We start from the raw sequence: 20,194 nt of genomic DNA, 5'->3' as shown, positions 1-20,194 counted from the left end.
ACAACGCCTTGGGGTCGCTCAGTAAAAGCGCGGTCGGCAGGGCGAGGCCGGCGGGCAGGGCTCCAGTCCGCGGGCCGCCTCCGCCGGCTGCAGGGTTGGGGCGGAGGGCAGGCCCTCCCGGCCTCCGGGGCCCGCGCCTGAGTGGCCCGAGAGCATCGGCGGCTCCTCCTCACTAACCCCGGCCCAGGAAGGGGGAGCGGGGCCAACCGTGCGGGCTATAAAGGAGCCCGGAGGAGCCCGTCCGCCTCAGCTCGCCCGGGCTCGCCTCCGGCTCCGCCTTCCCCTCGATCCTCTCGGGCCTCGGCTACACGGGCTGCGGCGGAACATGGCGGCTCCAGCACCGCGGGCCAAGTGCTCCGAAGCGGAGCTGGCTGCTGCCTTGGCGGACGTGCCTGAACTGTGCCACCTTTTGCAGAACGACCCGTATCTGAAGCCCTATGCCACGGATTTCCAGCGCAGGTACCACCCGACGGGCACGATACCGTAGCCCAGTAGCCCGCCTTCCAGGAGCTCGCTGGGCGCTCGCTCCGCCCCGCCTCGCCCTGCGTGTCCCCTCCCGCGCGCCGTTGCCTGGGAAGAAGCCTGATGGGCGGGGCGTTGCTCTCCGCCTTTGCTCCTTGTGGTGGCGCGACTCCCTCCCTCTGGCACCCCCCACCCCTTCCCGCTCCTCAGCGGTGCCTAGCGCCGTGGAGTACGTGCTTCGGCCTAAGTGCGCCTTTCTGCTGTTACCCCGGGGGAGTGACGAAATGCTCAACCGCGGTTGGTCTCATGACACCAGCGAGCCCTCTGCGTGAGCCTGGGGTGACGCGCGGAGTGTCACCATGCCTTCAAACCTTCCCAGTTTAGTTCGCAGCCCCATACTGTGATGTTGTATCTAACTGCATTCTATCAGGGACGCACTGTGTCTTCGTTGTTCTTGCTAAAACTCCACCTTTCAGGGGAGATTAAACCTATTCTGATCAGTTTTTCCTCCCTTTAGCCTTCAGTGATGAGCAAATGTACTGCAACATTTGTCATGTTTGACCTTACCATCTGGAAGAGGGAGAAAGGTGAGGACAGCCAAACTTCTCAAGGGCATTCCAGGATACTTTAATTTCAGTTTGGCTCCCACCATGCTTCAGCGTATTGGTTTACTACTCATTGGCAGTATTTACTAGTTGTAATTTAGTCGACTAAAAAGACAGCAGTTTGAAAAATTAAACTACCCAGTTAGGCTGTGTTAGGTAATGTTAGGTAAATTGTGGGCCCAGCACATTTGTGAGTCTGTAGTTTTTTCGTTGTTTTTTTTTTTTTTTTTTTTTTTTTTCTATCTTTGTGTGTCTTTTTTTTTCTTTTTCTTTCTGTCTCTTTCTCTTTCCCTCTCTCTCCTCTTCTCTTTCTCTTCTTCCCACTGAGCTACATCCCCAGCTCCCTTTGAGAAAGTATCCTGCTGAGTTGTACAGGCAGGATGTGAACACGGGATCCTTTTGCAGCAGTCTCCTAGAATGCTGGAATTACCTACTTTGTTAAGCATGTAACTAGGCAATTTTTTAAGCCATAGAAAAATATCTTGCTAGTGATGTGAAGCAGGGTTGAAAATAACCAAAGTAGGTTGCTCTGCGGATTTGAAACACAATTTAAGATCATGTCCCAACATTGTCATGTTATTACCTGTATTCAATTCAGTGCCTCTTTAATAAAGAAGTGTCTATGAATAAAAACACTACTGTAGAGATTGAAAAGGGACGGTAGTTATATGCACTTTATTCCAGAGTTTATATGTCAGAATGAATGAGCCCTCCTCAAAGTGGGGTGCTGCTCACTTAAACAGATGCTAGAATGCAATTATATAAATCATTGGGGCAAAGTCTTGTGAAATTGCTTTCAGAGTTTCCACATAAGCTTGGGATTTGAAGACTGGATTTGATTTAATGATAACATTTTTTTAAAACAAGGTAATTAAAGGTGAAGGTGAGAGTTTTTTGACGTGCTTATACAGTAACAGTAACTAGTTGCATGCTTTGTAAAATATTCTTACAAAGATTTCTAAAAGAGTTGTGGAAATATTCTGTCTCCACTCCTCTTCCCCCTGAGGTTTTGGAGACAAGGTCTTGCTATATATTTCAGGCTGGGCTTGCATTCAATGTGTAGCCCACCAGGCTGTCCTTGCTTCAGCTTCGCTATGCTGGGATTACAAGCATATGCCATCATGTCAGGTTTCCACTCCCCTTGGAAATAGTCACAAGCAGATAAATATCTTTTGTTCAGTGTTTAATGTGCTTTACTTTGAGTTCCACTGGGATTGAAATAATTACTGTCTTCTTTCATGGTTTGTCAAATAACAAGGAGTACAAAGGCCGGAATAGAAAAGTGAGGAGGGGGTTCCTGTGTGAATAGTCTGGTCCAGTGGGTCCTTGTATGCTGCACTTTGACCTGAAATCTATTTGTGCCCTTGCTTCTGAGTAATTGCCATTTTCCAGCACACATGTTCCATTTAGGCATGTCAAACAGTAATTCGGCATTTGGCAGTTGTGGTTTTTGTTAACAACTAAAGAGTCTTAAAAAAAAAGATTCCTCCTTCATCTGATCCTTGGTACTGGTATTTACTGCTATGAATGTGTCTCTTCCATAACTTAGGTGTGATGTATAAAGAGGTGAGATGTTTAAAACATATTTAGGCCATGAGGGCTCTTGCTGTTCAAATGAGATGAAAACTCTTGTAAAAAATGAGTTCAATAAGTTTCTGGAACCCTTTTGTCTTTCTGCACGTGATTTTGCAGGTGAAAACACAACACTGGCCATCTGGAGCCAATGAGAAGGAATCGTCTTGGAAGTAGAGAGTAGTCCTCATCAACAGCTGCACCTATCAGTGCCTTGCTGATGAGCTTTTACACGCTCTCGAGCTGTTAGAAAATAAATTTCTGTTTTTTTAATACATTATCTGGTTTCAGGTACTTTATTAAGACAGCACATAAGGACTAAGATTTTTTGTATTTTTTGTGTATTTCTAGTAATTCACATGGGTAGGGTGTCTTTGGCTCAACATGAATATATAGATAGGCAACCTTTTAAGTACAGAGTATGCTTGCTACAGAGTAAAGAAAATTTTAGGTACAAACCATAGCACATAAGGACAGTGGTGGGGGAGGAAGTTTCTTCATTTGAAATCCTCTTTTCCATGTTTGTTGTTACTTCCATCTGTGTCTGTAAGAGTTCAGAATCAAGTGTGGAGGATTGGTAAGTTACTGTGCCATGAATAAAATTTGGCACATTAGTATGTATATTAACCTCCATGAATTCTCACTAATTGCTCCCTAAGATGTTTACACTTGAATCTTTTGTGCTTATTTTCAATCACTTATTTATACTACAGTTGGTTGCTGTGTTCATGTTTCCAAAATCAAGACCATTTAATTGTCCTTTTGTGATATCCTATCTTGAGTTAGCTAGCCATCTCTCATTCCAGCAGTTACTTGAAGATCTAGAAAACAGACTTCAGTCACCTTGATGTGAAGAATCAAAACCTCTTTGACCCATCCCTTTCAGGAAAGTTCTTGTCTACTCCGTGTGCACATACTATGTGACTTGCTTCCCAATGTGATCATCATTTACTCAATATTACCTTAGTAGTTACTTGTAATCTTATTAGTTAACTATAGTTTTGTACCACTTTGAACCTACCTTATCTTGTGGTTTTGTTCAATAAAACACCCTTGAGAAGTGGAGTTGGAGTGCTATCCACTTTCCAGACCCCCTTGTATCCTTCTTAGTCCGACTTGCTTTTTACGATAAATTCTTGCTACTTAAAAAAAAATTCTAGGGCTTAGGAAGAATTTATTTTGAAATGTGCTTTAGTAACAGTAGTGGCATGGAATAGAGAACATGTTGAGCTCTGTGTTTTACCTTGCAGTGAGCCTCTTGGGATACATTATACTGGTTAGTGCAGGTCGGTTTGTCCTGTGAAACAGAGGAGTGGCATTTGTGAACACTGCTCAGAAGAATACAGTTGCACTAACAGTAGTCTTTACTCTCTATTTAAACTTTATCTAGTACTTTTACATATATTATGTGTTAACACCACAAGGTGGGTAAGGAAGGTGTTTTTCCTGTCTTTCAGAAGAAGAAAGTGAGATTTGATCAGGTGGCTGAAAGGAGTTCACACATAGTAAGTGTAGCTGGGTTTCATCTTTACTAAAACTGTTCTCAGGAAGTTCACAAGCTTCTTGATAATTTAGTGGGTCTACCTCTCCTTTTTAGCATTACACATTGTGAACTACTTCTTGGTTTTTTGAAGCCATTATATTTTTTCTTCCATTATCTTTGAGGATTTCTCCTTAGCCTCTTTCACACCAATTAATGTAAGAGATTCTTAGGGGAGTTCCCCTGATCTGTCGGTGTGTTTCTGCTGAATGTAATATTCCTAGATATTCTTATTCATCCTGTGCATTCCATCTCTGAAGCTACCTATGTATGTTTTCACCACATATCTTTCTCATGATCTAAGACATATTAATATTTTCATTTTTATAATGAATTCTGAATTTTGAAATAGGCACGAGCTTCCTCTGCTTTCTCTTAAGGAGCAGCACATATTCCTTCTTAGGACCTGTAAGAGTCTGTGTTACTTACTTCCTGTCCACCTTTTCAGCTTTGTGTTTGTACCCTGGCCCTCTCTCTGTGCAATTGAACCGAGGGGCTAACAGCAGGAGAGAAGCAACTGAGAGGTCTAGGACTGTTCTATAGGGTACCTAAAAATATCACTACAGTAAGTCAGAGACAGGATGCTATTTTTCTTTGTCCTCCAATGCTGAAGATTTTCAATTATTATGTATTTATACTCAAGAAGTTGGGTGGGGCAGCAGAATAAAAGACAAGATAGGTCAAGAATTAAAGAAATTTTCTGTGCTTTATCAGAACAATGACATTTTAGCTTAGCAGGATTGAAGTAATTAATGAACTTTTCTCTGCATTTAGTTTTTATTGATGTAAAATAATATGAAGTAATTTATCCCATAAAATAGATCCCCTGACAAATGTGTGAGTATGTCAGCTTGAAGGTGTGCCAAAATATCCTTTTCTGGATGCCACAGTTTTTGGTCTAGCCCTGTGTCTGGCTATGCTTTTATACATGCTGTGACTTCTGCTTTATGCATTCTTTTTGCATTTCTCATGATGATTTTTTTATGCACGTTTCATGATATAGCTGAGAAATATGTTGTGTGCCTTCCCTGGCTTCTCCCTGTCCTTCAAGTTTAAAATGGAAGAAGAGGTTTTTTGAGGCTGTGCATTTAAATATTATGATTACCTTGAATATCTCTACTAAATTAGAGATAAAAATAATTTTTATATTGCTATCTAAAGAATTGGAAAGTAATTTAGATTTATTGTGTCAGCAACCATGCCAACAATTGATTTCCACAGCATAAAGTTTTAAATGGTAGCCAAGTGGTATACTTTTGTCACAGTACCCAGCCAGGTTGCGCGCTCTGAAGAAAGTCAGATGTCAATGATATCAGAAGGCAGGGAAGATGACAAGATGTATGTGACCTGCTCTTCTGTTCTGCTAGATTCATTTGCCCTGTGCTGAGATCTGTACTCATTCCAGAGTCACTCCTGGATTCTCTACAGCAGTGGTCAAGAGGCTCTGACCTTTTCTCATTTTCAAAGTACCTGAAAATGACTTGATGGAACATTTGGGTTTAGTTTAGGCTCTGGTACATGCTGTACCACCTCTGGAGAAATGACTCTGTGTGTGGTGACTTCTTAGAGACTTTCTTTCTGTTCTCACCATGCTAAGCCCTAGTTAGTCGGTGAGATGATAATACAGTCTCTGTGAAATGTGCTATAGTTTTAGACTGATAGTATATCATGCTGCTGTTATTTGAAAGCATGGATTAAGCTTCAATTATACGTTTACAAGTATTAAAGGAAAACATGAAAGTGTACTCTTCCAAGAGAATTGCTGCTTCCAGGTACCTTTCATTTCAGTTTTTTTTTTTTTTAAAGAATAGATACTCTTCTTGTGGTGATGTCTGCTCACCAGTATATGTTTACCACTGTTTTGAATCCAGGGTTCTTTTGTGTTTAGCTACATTCAGTTTTGTATTTAGGGCAATAGGAATCCAATTCCCTGACTAAAAGTAATTCCTACATTAAACATATATACTTTTTTTGATTTATTATACAGATTCACTAGAGATTATTTTACATTGTTTGGGTTACGTGTAGAACTCGATTGATTTTTTTTTTTTTTTTATGTTTAACTAGACAAAGTTTAGTTTCATCACATGTAAAATTTATAAAAATTAGACTTTTTGAATGGCTATGTTACAAAGTACAAGAGAAAATAAGACTTGAATTTTAGTTCTCTTAACTATTAAATAGCTTTGAATTTCAGAACAAATTAAATTATGAACTTCAGTTCTTCCTTGGTGAAAGATGGATAGAATCTATTCATAAAGTGTCCTGAGGATTAGAAATGTGTGTAAAGATACTTAGTAAATAATAATTTGATAATATTATTCACCAACTTTTCAGCTGAAAAATTATAGAATTTAATTTTCATAAGATTTAATTATTGTTAGCTTTTTAGATGCTACATTTTGAAGTCAAATATCAGCTAAATACCATGATCAGAAACTCCCCACAGTTCTGTTTTTCTGGTTAACTATGTCTTTAGTTCGGAGGGTTCCTCCCTTTTCCTGCAGAAGTGATTGTGTGAATGAAGTAAGGCGGGGGGCAGTTTTAGTGGTAATTTAATAGAGAAAGGAAAGAATGTATTTAAACTTTGATCCCTAATTTGGAGTAGAAATGTTAAGGCGATTGTCAGTTTACTATAAGCTGAAGGCAAGACAAGTCCTGGGATATAATGAGCACAAAGCTCCTTTTATTGAGAGAGGTAAATGGTAGCCTGCAGAAATTCACAATCACTGTTCACTTGATATTCCTTTTCTATCTTTTCTTTTCTTTCATCTGACTGCTAAGTATTCATATTCTTGGGCATCAAACAGCTGTGGAGATTTACTTCTTCCTGAACTACATATAGTTAGAAGAATGGTTATACCGTATTTATTAATAACAAGAAAACTAAAAATTAGACTAATGTAGAAGAAAAAAATATACACCACTAACTTAAAAGTTTGTAAAGAACTATCCTAATATCAGCCAACTGTGTGATATTTGATATGTTAATAAAAGTATTTAAATCTGTATACTGCCTTTTTTTCTTTTTCTTTTTGGTATCTGTGGATTTTAGTTATTTTCAGTAGATTTTATTTTGCCTTGAGATGTGTAAATCAGAAAAATAGAATTCTCAAGTATTGGTTAGCTTTCCCATTACTAGACACAATACCTGACACTCAAAATTTAAAAGATGTTTATTTGGCTAATGATTTCACAGAATTCAGTCCATGGTCAGCTGGTTCTAAGGCCAAAATATCATGGAAGAAGTGCATGGAGGAAGAAAGCTGCTTATTTCATGAGAAACAGAGCAGGGGACAGTGGTTCACAGGCTGGTTAATTTGACAGTTACACAATTCATATGTTGTTTAGTACATTGTTGAGTAACCATTTACAATAAAACATAGTCTTTGAGGAGATAAACTAGTTCTATAATAAAATACATAAACTTCTTGCATAGGTAAACTTTAAGTTTCCCAAATATCCAGCACATAAAACTTAGCTATGTTTTAACCCATGATACTGGGTATTATTCAATATCATCTAATTTATTTTATTTATAAAAACTTCTAGCCCCAGGCTATATTTAGTTATGTGCATGCTATTACAAAAACATGGTATCCATTATATATTTAGGCTTGTGTAACAGAAAACCAAATATACCTCTCAGCAGAATATCCCATAAACTGAATTATAGAAAGAGAGGTTTGTATCTTTTAACTTATGAAGCTAGTAAAAGTGAGCTGTTTGGGTCTTAGCATGGATCAGCCTTCCCCGCACTGGGTATGGAAGCCAGAGATGTTCTGCCCCTGAGCTACAGCCTCAGCCTTTGTATTTATTTATTTTAAATGCAAGATCTGCATAAATTGCCTGGGCTAGCCTTGAACTTGGAATTCTTCTGCCTCAGCCTCCCTAATAGCTAGGATTATAATACTGTGCCATTATGTCTGGTTGGGTTCATCATTTCTCTTTCTGCTTTAGCATATAGTCTATCTTTCTGCTTACAAGATAATCATCTCAGCACCACATTCATGTTCCTAGCAGGAACACAGACTGGCTTACTGTGTCTAATTAGCAAGCATATGTTAGTTTTTTTCATAAACTCCATCTAGTTCTATCTGATTGGAAATTATAAATCAGAAGTATCCTATTACATGCTTACTTAAAAGTGAACCTGCATTTTTAAGGCTCTCAATAACATACACACATTTCTGAGAATGTTCTTTTTTCTTTTTCACCACCTGATCCAAGTCTCCTTGACTTGCTTTAAAGTGAAGACTGCATCTGGTTACAGTGAAAATCTCTAGTGAGACCATGTTATTGTCTTTCAGCATTGTATCTGTACAAATCCATCTAAATACTCTTCCAGTCTTCTTGAGAGAAGTCTATAGCTATGTCCATTGCAATCATTAACCTGTAGGTCTGGATTTTACTTTTCTAGACATGCTCAGTATTTTTCTACATTCCTCTCTTGAGGAAATACAGGTATTTTTGTCTGCTCTGTCCCAAAGTGAGCTGGTCTGATCTCTTCGGATCCTTGCTGGTATAACTTGGGGAACTTGTTTGTAGTGTCATGGGTAGTTAACTCTTAAAAAGCATGAAACTATTTTGAAAAGAAATCATTTTGATAATCACTAATAATTTTTTAGTATTAACCTGGGCTCATAAAAAATGATCAACTTTAAATTATTTGAAGAACAGAATATTTGTAAGTTTAGAAAAAGGAGAACTAATTTAAAGATGTCAATTTATGCTTAGCCTTTTAAGGCAAAAGTAATGTTCTGATATCAACCTTATAAGATGTTACAATTAATCATTCTATATATTCTTTAAACAGCCTAATATATATACTTAAACATAGTTAAAACTATATTCTTTGGAGTATAACTACTACAGACTTTAAATGTATTCTTAAAAAGAATTGTGTTCTGGTGTTTAGCTACATATAAGTTTATGATACTTCACTTTATACATTCTATGCATTCTTTTTAAAGGTTAAGATGTATAGTTAGAACTGTCATGCTTTGTGATATACCTATCACTAAGAGACAATTATAATAGGGAAACCCAGTGCTTTTCCTCTGAAAATAAAATTAAGCGACAATTTGTAATTTGTTTTTGAAATCAGAAGATTAATGATTGTCTGGTATTGTGTTAATTTTTAAATTGGTTATGCGTCTATTATCTGTTTTTATTTTACATAATATTACATGAGTAATAATGTTAGTTTATGAGCAACGAATGTCTGAATTACTGTTGCTTTTGAGTTGTATAGAATTCTTCACTCAGGGTGACTGGTTAATGTACTAGAATTCTGAAGTTTCACTAATGAGTTCATGGTTGTCATTTTTTGTTCTTTATTTTTTCTCCCTTCTCATCTTATCTTTCTGTATTTAAGAACTCTGATACTTTCCTTTGCATGTTTATTCATTCTATTGTTTCTGCCTGAGAGTCTCCTGTCCTCTAACCATTTCTGTTGGCAGCGCTGTTTTGGATGTTTAAATCGTGTTCTCTGTTGTGTGAGTACAACTAACAGGTCACTTTTGCTTCCCTTCCTGAACATGACTTTTATTAAAAACTATATATGAACCATATAATATTAAACAAAAATCTACTCACAAATGCAACACATTAGCAAAAACACATACATAAAAATAAAAGTGATATCGGACCTAAATGTTGGTTGAAACAAGTTCAAAGTGTAAGCGGACATTTAAAAATGTAGTTGGATTGTTTAGAAATTTGCAAGCTGTATAAAAAATTTCATTTCAGAGTAATTACAGATTCATAGGAAGTTGCAAAACAAGGACAGAGGAAGCTCCTGTAAGCTGCACCAAGATTGCTACTGTGGTAATAACTTGCATAAGTACAGTGTGGTATCAAGACTGGAAAATTGATGTTAGTACAATCTACAGACCTTATTCAGGTTTCTTGAATTTTTATATATATTTATTTTTGTGTGTATCTATGCTTTGTTATAGTTTTATCATATTTGTATATTAAAGTATCAGTCACTACAGTTAATATGCAGACTAGTTCTAGCACCACAGAGGAAATCCTTCATGTATACATTAACGCCATCACTCTACCTCCATCCCTCATTTTTACTACCTTTGACTTGGTTTCCAGCATAATTCTTTCAATTTGAGAATATTACATAAATTATAATATAATGTAATATATAAGCTTTCTAGATTGACCTTTTTCTTTCTCTTGGCATTATATCCTTAAGACCCACCCAAGGTAAACACATCAATAGTTTGCTCCTTTTTGCCATTGAGTACTATTTCATAGTATGGATGTACCATCCATGCAGTTTGTTTATCCATTTTTTATGCGTTGGTTCTAGTTTTGGTTATTAGGAGTATTATAGTAATGACATGAATATTTATGTGTAGGTTTTATTTCTCTGAAATAAGTGCTCAGAAGTGCAATGATGGGTGATATGGCAAGTATATGTTTAGTTTTACGTGACATTGTCAAACTCTTTTCCATAATGTTTGTACTATTTTGCATCTTATTAGTGACATGTGAGGGACTCAGTTTATCTGCATCCTTCCCAGCATTTAGTGGCATCAGTATTTTTTTTTTTTTTGTTAGTTGCTTAATTGGGTGTGTACTGATATGTCATCACGGCTTATTTAGCATTTTTCTTATAGTTAATTGTGTTGAAATTGTTTAATGGTATTTGCAATCCATACACTTTGATGAAATGTCTGTTCATATTTTTTGCTCATTTTCTAACTGGATTGCTTTTTCTTTTTCTTTTAACTTTTAAACTCTGTCAGGTCTTTAAATATTCTATGTATAAATAAGTCGTTTATTAGATATGTGGTTGGCAAGTACAATATTTTCTCCTAGTCTGTACATTTTTATCTTTTAAAAAAATGTCTTTCACAGATCAAAATTTTATATTGAAGTACAGGTGACTGAGTTCTTTATTTTGTAGGTATACATTTGATGTCATTTCTAAGAGCTTTGTGCTTAGCTCTAGAATCTGAAGATTTTTACTAATGTTTTCTTCTAAAAATTTTATTGTTTTATATACAGTATATTTAAGTCTATTGTCCATCCTGAGTTAATTTTTATATGAGTTCTGAGGTTTAAGTCAATATCTATTTTTTAGTGTATGAAGAGTTGATTCCTTTTAAGATTATAATCTGATCAACTTACGTTGGGATGCTGCCTAACGAAAAATACCCTAGTCTTCAGTCAATGAAATATAAAACAATGGGTATATTCAGTAGATTATGGAAATATGAAAATGGAATAACTTGTCAGCTCCTTATTTATAGCATCTGATTTTTGGTTATTATCCAAAGACAGCTTCAGTTTTTTTCTATGAGATGGGAATAATTTGTGCATAATATAATAGTTTAATCTGAAGCATGTGTATCGTATTGTTTTTGCTTTCCAGTTTTTATTTTTCCTATTTTGCTGTCATGTCATAGCATTAATTCATTGATTTATATTCCAAATATTCATGTTCTTCCCCTCCTTTTTTTTTTTTTTTGTCCTGGGGGTTGAGCTAACTGTCGCAGACTTGCTAAGCATATGCCCTACCACTGAGCTCCATCCTGAGCCCCTATAAATAGTTGTTGATATGAATATGTATAGAATACAAGTTATAACTTTTAAGTTTTTAAATTTCACATTTCATTTTACACTACTGTATAGTTTAGTCTTCAGTTCTACATTATAAAAAAATGTTTAAAAAATCCATTTAGTTTTGTTTTTCACTTGACAGAAATGACAAATCCCTTAAAATTTTGTATACCATTTGCATTTGTAGGAATGAATTTGTTAAATCTTAACTAAGGCAATGTCAACATTTCCTTAAATTCATTTATTTTTACCTAATTTAAATTAGTTTTGGTGCCTGGCTTAATGGTACACACTTATAATTCCAGTACTTGGGTGGCTGAGGTAGGAAGATTGCTACGAGTTTTGGGTCTGCCTGGACTACCAAGTGAATTCAAGACCAGCCTGAACTGCATAGTGAAACCATGTCTCAAAAAGACCACCACCACCACCACCACCAACAACAACAAAACCCCAAACCAAGCAAACAAAAAAACCACAAGAAATTAGTCTTTCAGACTAAATATTTCCTTTAATGTTTGTCAGGGTTCATGTGCTATGAATATATTAGAAATCAGGTCATTTTCCGAACAGAAATTTGCTAGATGTTGACACATAAAAATTCATGGTACAATTTATTTGGTAATATTTGGAAAACATTTGAATGAAAAATATATCCACTTTTAGATAGGAAAAGTTGGAGTTTGAGGTTTTCTATAGTTGTAGTTCACTATGATGAATCTGGAAAACTCAGTAGTATCTCAAAGTGAGTTTTGTCAACTCTACAGATAATCAATTACGACCATAGTTATCACCATTATTATAATTGTTATTGTGACAGTTTGTTACATATTATATTATGTGCATAGGGGCCTGAGGTTCTGTGTGCCTGAAAAGCTCCCAGAAGATGCTAATATTGACTGAAAGTACTTTTAGTAGGGAAACACTGAGTGCTCCCATATATATGTCCAAAACTGAGTTAGCTAAAGACTAAATGGTTGTAAATATTTAAACTATAACTATACTTAATATACTTAACCAACATATGTAGGTTTTGATGATTATTGTGAGTTTTCTCTCATTATAAACTAAAATGGGTTTTATTGTTAACATTTTCAAAGTTCTTTTTTCTCACATCTGCACTACGAGTCTCTTATTTACTTACTTATTTCCTAGAGTTTCACTGTGTAGGTCAGGTGACTTTGAGCTTAATGTGTAGTCCAGGCAGTCCTTGAACTTGAAGTAATCCTCCTAAATTTCACTTTTGCAAATGGTCTTTAAAATAGTAATATAGAAAATCACAACACAGAATCACTGCTGTCTCCCATCTCATGTCCAGGTGTTCCATAGTGTGTTAGTTACATTTCTGTTGCTGGAACAAAATACTTGATACCTGTAATTTAAAGGCGAAACGGTTTCACAGGGCTTAGTACAAGGCCATAGTTTTATAGGGTTTAGTCCAAGGTAGGTTGGTTTCAAGGCAGAAATGACATGGTGGTTAAGACTTGGCAGAGGAAAGTTGCCCAAACTAGGAAACAGAGGGAGTTAAGGGCAAGCAAGAATATACCCTTTCAGGGTCACATCCTTGGTAAACCACCACTTGTGACCAGACCCTGCCTCCTAATAGCATATTTAGCTATGAACTCCTCAGTGGGTTAATGTACCAATGAGTATAGTGCCCCATGATTCAGTAACCTTCCAAAAGCCCTATTTCTGCACATGAGACTTTTAGAGGACATTTTAGATCTTAAACCACAGCATTCCTACCCTGGCCCCCAAAAGGCTCAAGCTCATCTCATTATGTAAAATGGAGTTAGTCTCTAAGGATTGCCAGAGTCTGAGCAATTCCAGCATTTCTCAGAAGTTCAAGTTTAAAGTGTCATCTGAAACTCAAGGCAGAGTCTGAGTTGTGAAATCCTATAAAAATAAAAAATAAATTTAAAATGCTGCTGCAATAGCATAGGGTAAACATTTTCATTTAAAAAAGGAAGAATAGGGCCAGTAAGAGGTCAGCAGCACAGTGCTTACTTGGCAAGCACAAAGTCCTAAATTTGATTCCCAGTATAAAAAAAAAAAAAAAAAAAAGACTAAATGGGATAGAAAGGAATCAAGCCAAAGCAAGACTGAAAGCCAGCAATACAAACATTAAATTCTATATCTGTATAGATATTTGGACTCACAGTTTTTAGAGGTTTCAGTCCATAGTAGGCTGGCTCCAAGGCAAAAATTACATAGAACACATGGGCTGGGTAAAGGAAAGCTTCTCCTATTATGGTGCCCAGGAAGCAGAGGGAGAAAGGAGGATTCACAGAAGGTGATATACCATCATGACCTACCTCTTCTGACTAGGCCCCACCTTATAGCAGCAAGTCAGTTATAGTGCCCCCATGATCCAATATGCTTCAAAAGCTTTACTTTTAAATTTATTAGACTTTGGAGCATCTTCTCATCTATAATACTCATAGCTTCATGTATCTTTCTCTTGAGAACTCCTACAAGGAATTTTTACCCTTTTGCACATGTTTTGCCTGGCCTCCTAGTACTATTTTCTGAAATCTGGATAGAAGCTTTCATGACCTGTAACTCCTGTATTTTACAGGTTTGTACAATCAGAATCACTGGATGACCAAATGTGGTGATATACTTTCCTTAGTGGCCTTGAGTTAGCAGGGCACCCTTTCTGAGCGAATTATTTTTTACCCTTTTGTACCCTTGAGCTTTCATTGTGTGGATTCTGACCATTTTCTAAGATGCCCTCAAGAGGAAAGTTTTTAGGTTTCTTTTTAGTTGTGCTAATTGATCAACTATATTCTCCTTGGCTCCAGCCTCGTAGGTAATTTCTTTTTTTGCTAAGGCTTAACATTTTTATACCTTTTTGAAAATTTTTACATCTTCTGCTCTGTATTTTACTGTTAATTCGCATCGTAAATCTGGCCAAAATCAGCCAACAGTGCCCATGCTGAAGCCTGAATGAATGTTAGTCTGCCTTGAAATTTTTTCTACCAGATTAGTTGGCCTGCCTTTCTCAACCTCTTTCTGTTCCTCTATTCCTCTCTTATTTATTCCTCTGTTCCTTCCTTCCTTCTTTCCTTCTCTGCCTGCCTTCTTGCCTCCCTCCATGTCTAGCGTTTGGGGTTTAACCTAGGACTTTTGCACTGAGCCACATTCTCAGTCCTTTCTTATATTTTTATTCTGAGACAGGGTCTTATTCAGTTGCTAAGTTTCACAGGCTAGTCTTAAATTTGGGATTCTGCCTCAGGTTGCTAGAGTGCTGGGAGTATATGGTATGTCAACATACCTGTATTACTGACTTTAAATTTAGCCTTCTATAAAGTTTATGATGTGGTCAAACTGTAGACACGTTTTGTAATGTAAATGTGTGGCTTTTAATTCAGTTCCAGTACAGCCCTGACTCCCATTTTAAACCTCATGAGCCTGGCCTTTACTGGCATTTTTTCTTATCAGGATTTTCATCTTCTGAATTCCTAAAATGTCTTCTCATTAATTTGTGTTTATATCATTTTAAAACTTTTCTGACTGGCATTTTTAATCTTTCCAAACTTCTCGCATAAACCAGTTTTAAAAGTGTTAAAGTACATGGTCATAAGATGATCCTACTCTTGGAACCAATTTGCTGTACTAGTCATTTTTCCATTGCTAAGACAAAAAAATCTGGCCTCCAAAACTAAAAGGGTGAAGTGTTTGTTTGGCTCATGGTTTTACAAGGCTTATTCTAAGGTTGGCTGGCTCCAAGACAAAAACGGCATGGAGGAAAGACCTGGCTGAGTAAACCCAGGCAGTGAGGAAGCAGAGAAGGGAATACCCCAGGGCAGGAAGACATCCTTCCAGGTCACCCCCTCCGTGATCTATCACTTGTGACCAGTCCCCACATTCTGAGAGCACAATGAACTATAAAATCATCAGTGGGTTAATCTGCTGATGAGTGTGGTGTATCCATGGTCCAGTCAATTTCCAAAAATCCCTGAATACATTAGACTTGTGAAATTTTAAAAATCTAAACCATAAGAGGGTAAGCATAGATTGTATACTTTTCTCTTCATCACAGGCATTTTCCTATGTGATAGCCAAACACATATAAGTAAGATAGGCTATCTGACAGGAGCTTGTCATTAGATAAGTAAACACATGTAAGATACACATTAGATTATGCCCAGAATTCATGGTAGTTCTGATAAAAGCATACTCTGTAATGTTAAAGAGGTGGTACATATATCACAAAGAAGCTCTGGCCTTAAGTTCTTCAAATTATTTCTGTACAAAAAAGTAATGGCAGAGTATACCAGACTTCCTTAGAAAGAGTCAAAGAGTGTATTAGATTTATGTAAGACATTATCCTTCATTAAAACAGTTCATGAAAATATCATATGCCGTTGAACACAGGTTTTATTACTTAGTCACTTTCCTTCCAAAAATGGTTCAGTTGCAAAATGTGCTTGTGTAACAATTACTACATTGTGTAAGAGCTGATGTTTGTAAAATAGTTTGTAAATTGTACTTGATAGCACATCAGCACAATTTTTAAAAATAACAAATAATCCTATTTTAGAAGGAATAGTGAACTATTTTTAGAGTCAGTTCCTAAAGTAAACTAAAAAGCCCCATTCCTGAAGGAATCAGGGAGACATGATGAGTGTCAGCTAACTCGGACTCTAGTAAAGAAAATTAGTTCAATTTTTTTTTCTATAACTCTCATTGAGTGTTTTTCTTAATTAGCATTATCCAATATAAGTATAATATGACCCATATGTGTATTTTAAGATTTTCTAATGCTACATAGATAATATAAGGAGAAACATGAATTTTTATAGTATATATTATTTAATGCATTGTATTCAAAACATAACTTTTTTTTTTTTTTGGTACTGAGGATTGAACTTACATTTGCCAGGCAGGCACTTATGCCACTGAGCTAAATCCCCTGTCCCCAACATGTAACTTTAAATCTGGTCAGATGTTTAAATTTCTTAAATTGGGTCTTAGAAATCTGATGTATGTGTTACACTTACTGCAAATTTGGGAATAGCCATACTTAAAGTACTCAGTGACAATGTGTAAGCTAGCAGCTACCATATTACATAGCACGTATTTAGATTTTACTTTTGAAAGAACAGTTTTTAGAGTAAGAGTTCTGCCATGGTGGACAAAACCATACACATACCGCTTAATTTTTCTCATGTCCAATACTACTCATGAAGAAGATTGTGGTTTGTGTGCTGTAAAGTAAGATTAGACTTGAAAGAACAGCTTTTAAAGGAATAGCTGTTAGAGTAAAAGACCAAAGGAGAAGGATAAGGATGGAGAAAAGTTTAATTGGCTCTGTGTTCATAACAGAGGGGATTAGAAGAGACATTATGGTAGTTACTGTTAATTATCAGTTGTAGTAAAATGTTGTGTTACTTGCATTGTTCTGATCTGATCTGCTTTATTATGTCCTCTTTTGTCTTAATCTCTTTAAAATTAAAAAAAAAAAAAGAGGGCTTTAGACCTGTAGAAACTCCAACTTTTCCTAGGAAAGGGACTCCTTAGTTATTGATCAGTTTTCTTTTTTTACACTCCAAGAGAAATAAGCAAATGATATCTTAAATGTATGCAAGGGTTGATTATGTGATCATTTTCCTTAGCATATTAATTCTCTTTCTCTTTCATTTAGGTGACTTATGTCAGATTTTATGTTACATCTATCCTATCAAACAAAAACACAATACAGAACAAAAACATGACAAAGATTTGCTTTATTTTTTATTTTTTCCCTACTGTGGATCAAACTCAGGGCCACCACTCTGTGCTGTATTCCCAGCCATTTAAAAAAAAATCTAGACAGGTTCTTGATAAGTTGTCAAGTTGTTAAGAGTAGGCTTGAACCTGTTACCCACTTGCCTCAGACTCCCAGAATTCTGGGCTTAGAGGGATGTGTCATCACATCCAGCTAAAGTTTACTTCTTGGTAAAGTAACTGAGGTCAGGGGACTTGGCTATAATAGCCCTTGACCTTTTAGGATATGCCCGTTTCATTTGGACACTGCCCAAATAACAGCTGCTCCTGACTTTGTTGTCCCAAGAATCTTGCTTATGTGAAATGACTCATTATGACTTGCATTATTCCAGAATTGATCTCTGCTTGTAATAGAGAACATTTGGAAAGATTGTTCCTCTGTCACTGTTAGAACTATTGATGATATCGTGGGTGCATGCATGAACATATGTGTGCCTTGTGTTTTCTGTCCTTCATCTAGTTCTTTTAGTGTTTACACTCTTTAGTTTGTTTCTGTTACATTTAAATACTTAATAATTAATCTTCTAAATGTAGTAAAAATACAACTGTTCACAAAAGTACTTGTTTTCATAAGCAATCAATTGAGTTCTTCCTGGAACGCTGTTTCCCGTCTCTTCAATATTGTGTTTTTCGTAACACAGCCACCTGGTTTATGCTGACTCACTGGACAACCTGGGATGCTGGATGTGTGTATTGAATTTAAGAAGAGGAGAATATACTTAGGGAACAGAATATTGTTTTTTGTTGCATTTTGTAGAGCTTATAATAGAGGTTTACACTCAAGGGGTATTTTTCAAATATATATTTACTGGGGGGCTGGTTCAGCTTGTTCTGTAATATTAGAAATCTAAAAATATTTATTACTATAGTTGTTGGAAGGTCCCTATGAGCACAGGAGAGTAATTCTTCTATCATGTAGTGGCCTGTGGTGGGCAAAACCTTGCATATACAGCTTAACCTTTCTCGTGTCTAATACTAATCATGAAGAAGATTGTAATTTGTGCATTGTGCTTTTATCAGGTTGCTGTTCCCAATGCAGTTAGTGTAATTTTTCATTTCCTAACAGTCCTCAGGCAATTCTGTTTAACATGCTTTCTATTTCAGAACATTCTTCTATTTAAAAAACTTTTTTTGCCTCAGGCTCTACATGCTTTTCTAGCCAGGCCAGTAGTAATTTCTATCCTTTCCTGTCTCATTCACCTTCACTGTTAAAATTCTATGTGGATTTCCTAGGAATGTCTTCTTTTTGTGTATATTGCATAGAAAATGCTGTGATGTCTCTGCCTTTTATTTGTTATTACTTTGGTTCACAAAAATATTATTTCATTTTTATTACTATGGGAAAGACATGCTTAGTTTTTTATTTCATATTTCAAATTTGTTTTAGTTCTCTATAATATAAATCATAGTTTGTTTTCTTCATAAATAGAATTTTAACATTCCACATTCCAATTAAACTTTTGCAGTATAAAGAGAATTTTCCTGAACAACAGTATTTCCAACAGAATAGAATGATTTTTTCTTTTAAAACAAAACAAAATATTCAAGGAAATTCAAGCAAATTACCTTTTAATGGTGATACTTTAAAAGTCAAGTAAGTCACCTGAATTTCTGCTCCAAATAACTGTGAATTAGGTTTAACTTTGGCTGGAAGTGAGATACCATTCTATTGAAACTGTGCTTTGAGTCTCCATTTAGTAATAATGACATAATGTAGATGGATTTAAGTTTTTAATGGAGAAAGAGTGATACAAAGATATAAGACAAAATCTTCATTCTTTCATTATAAGCATTTCTGGCTTACAGTGAGGTAGGTTTTGAAACATCTAGTAAAACAATGAATATTTTCAAGTGATTCTAGAGAATGTATACAAAGAGAACTAGAGTTAAGTAAAATTAGAACTGATTATGAGAACATGTTATACATTTGTGTATATCTGTATGTGTAAATGGCTTTCATATCATGCCTTTTCTTAGTTGGAATAAATTTTCTGTCATTCATAGTGCTGATTTTTGTGTACAAACAGGGAGAAAATGGAAATTTCCTTCTTTGGGGGATAGTCACCCTAGTGTTAAGAACAAGTAAGGCAGAATTCTTTTTTGGGTTATATTTTGCATTTTAAATTTCATTGCTGTTCCTATCAACTTCCATCTGTGTTGACATTTGGCAATTTTGTCATTGCTCTTTCTCAAGTGGAGTGGAAAAGCTTAAGACAGAATTTACACTTTTAAATACAACTGAGGCTGTGTCACATCGTGATTCACTCCGGATTCTAAATACTTCCTTTTTGGCTTTATAAAACATCAAATGTTTTGTTGAACTAAATATTTCTCAACTTGTAGCTACTGATTATTATACATTTATTAATACCTATTTTTGCATTCATAGAAAGTTCTGCCTGAAAATATAATAATAACTATTAAAGTTTTAGAGTATTTTATGACATCAAAGAGATGTTTTTATACAGGTGCTATTATTAGTTAGTTGCTATTTGTTGATAACATTGTGGTTTTAATTTCTAATTAAGGTTCCATTAATAACCTAGGAAAAACTATAAATACTGCACAAACAACCAGATTTGGTATGTGTATGACATATGCTGACTTTTTGCTTCATTTTTTAACATTTTAAATTTTAGTCAGCATTCTTTTTTTCTCTCTG

General features: G+C 36.0%; 1 protein-coding gene across 1 annotated transcript in view; it reads left to right on the top strand.

The window, feature by feature from the left end:
* Positions 1-206: 206 nt before the first annotated feature.
* The window catches only part of Gbe1 (1,4-alpha-glucan branching enzyme 1), a 248,599-nt gene continuing 228,611 nt past the window's right edge, over positions 207-20,194 (top strand). Inside the window, exon 1 of the mRNA XM_063224755.1 lies at positions 207-459. Coding sequence (XP_063080825.1) covers positions 326-459 — 134 coding nt within the window. The 5' untranslated portion in view covers positions 207-325. The remainder of the gene's footprint in view (positions 460-20,194) is intronic.

This window comes from Cavia porcellus, unplaced genomic scaffold (genome assembly GCF_034190915.1).
Source record: "Cavia porcellus strain 051 isolate PalLab524CR breed Dunkin Hartley unplaced genomic scaffold, mCavPor4.1 scaffold_15, whole genome shotgun sequence".
NCBI classification, from domain to species: Eukaryota; Metazoa; Chordata; class Mammalia; order Rodentia; family Caviidae; genus Cavia; species Cavia porcellus.
The sequence above is the reverse complement of the archived record's forward strand: the minus strand, read 5'-3'. Positions and strand labels throughout refer to the sequence as shown.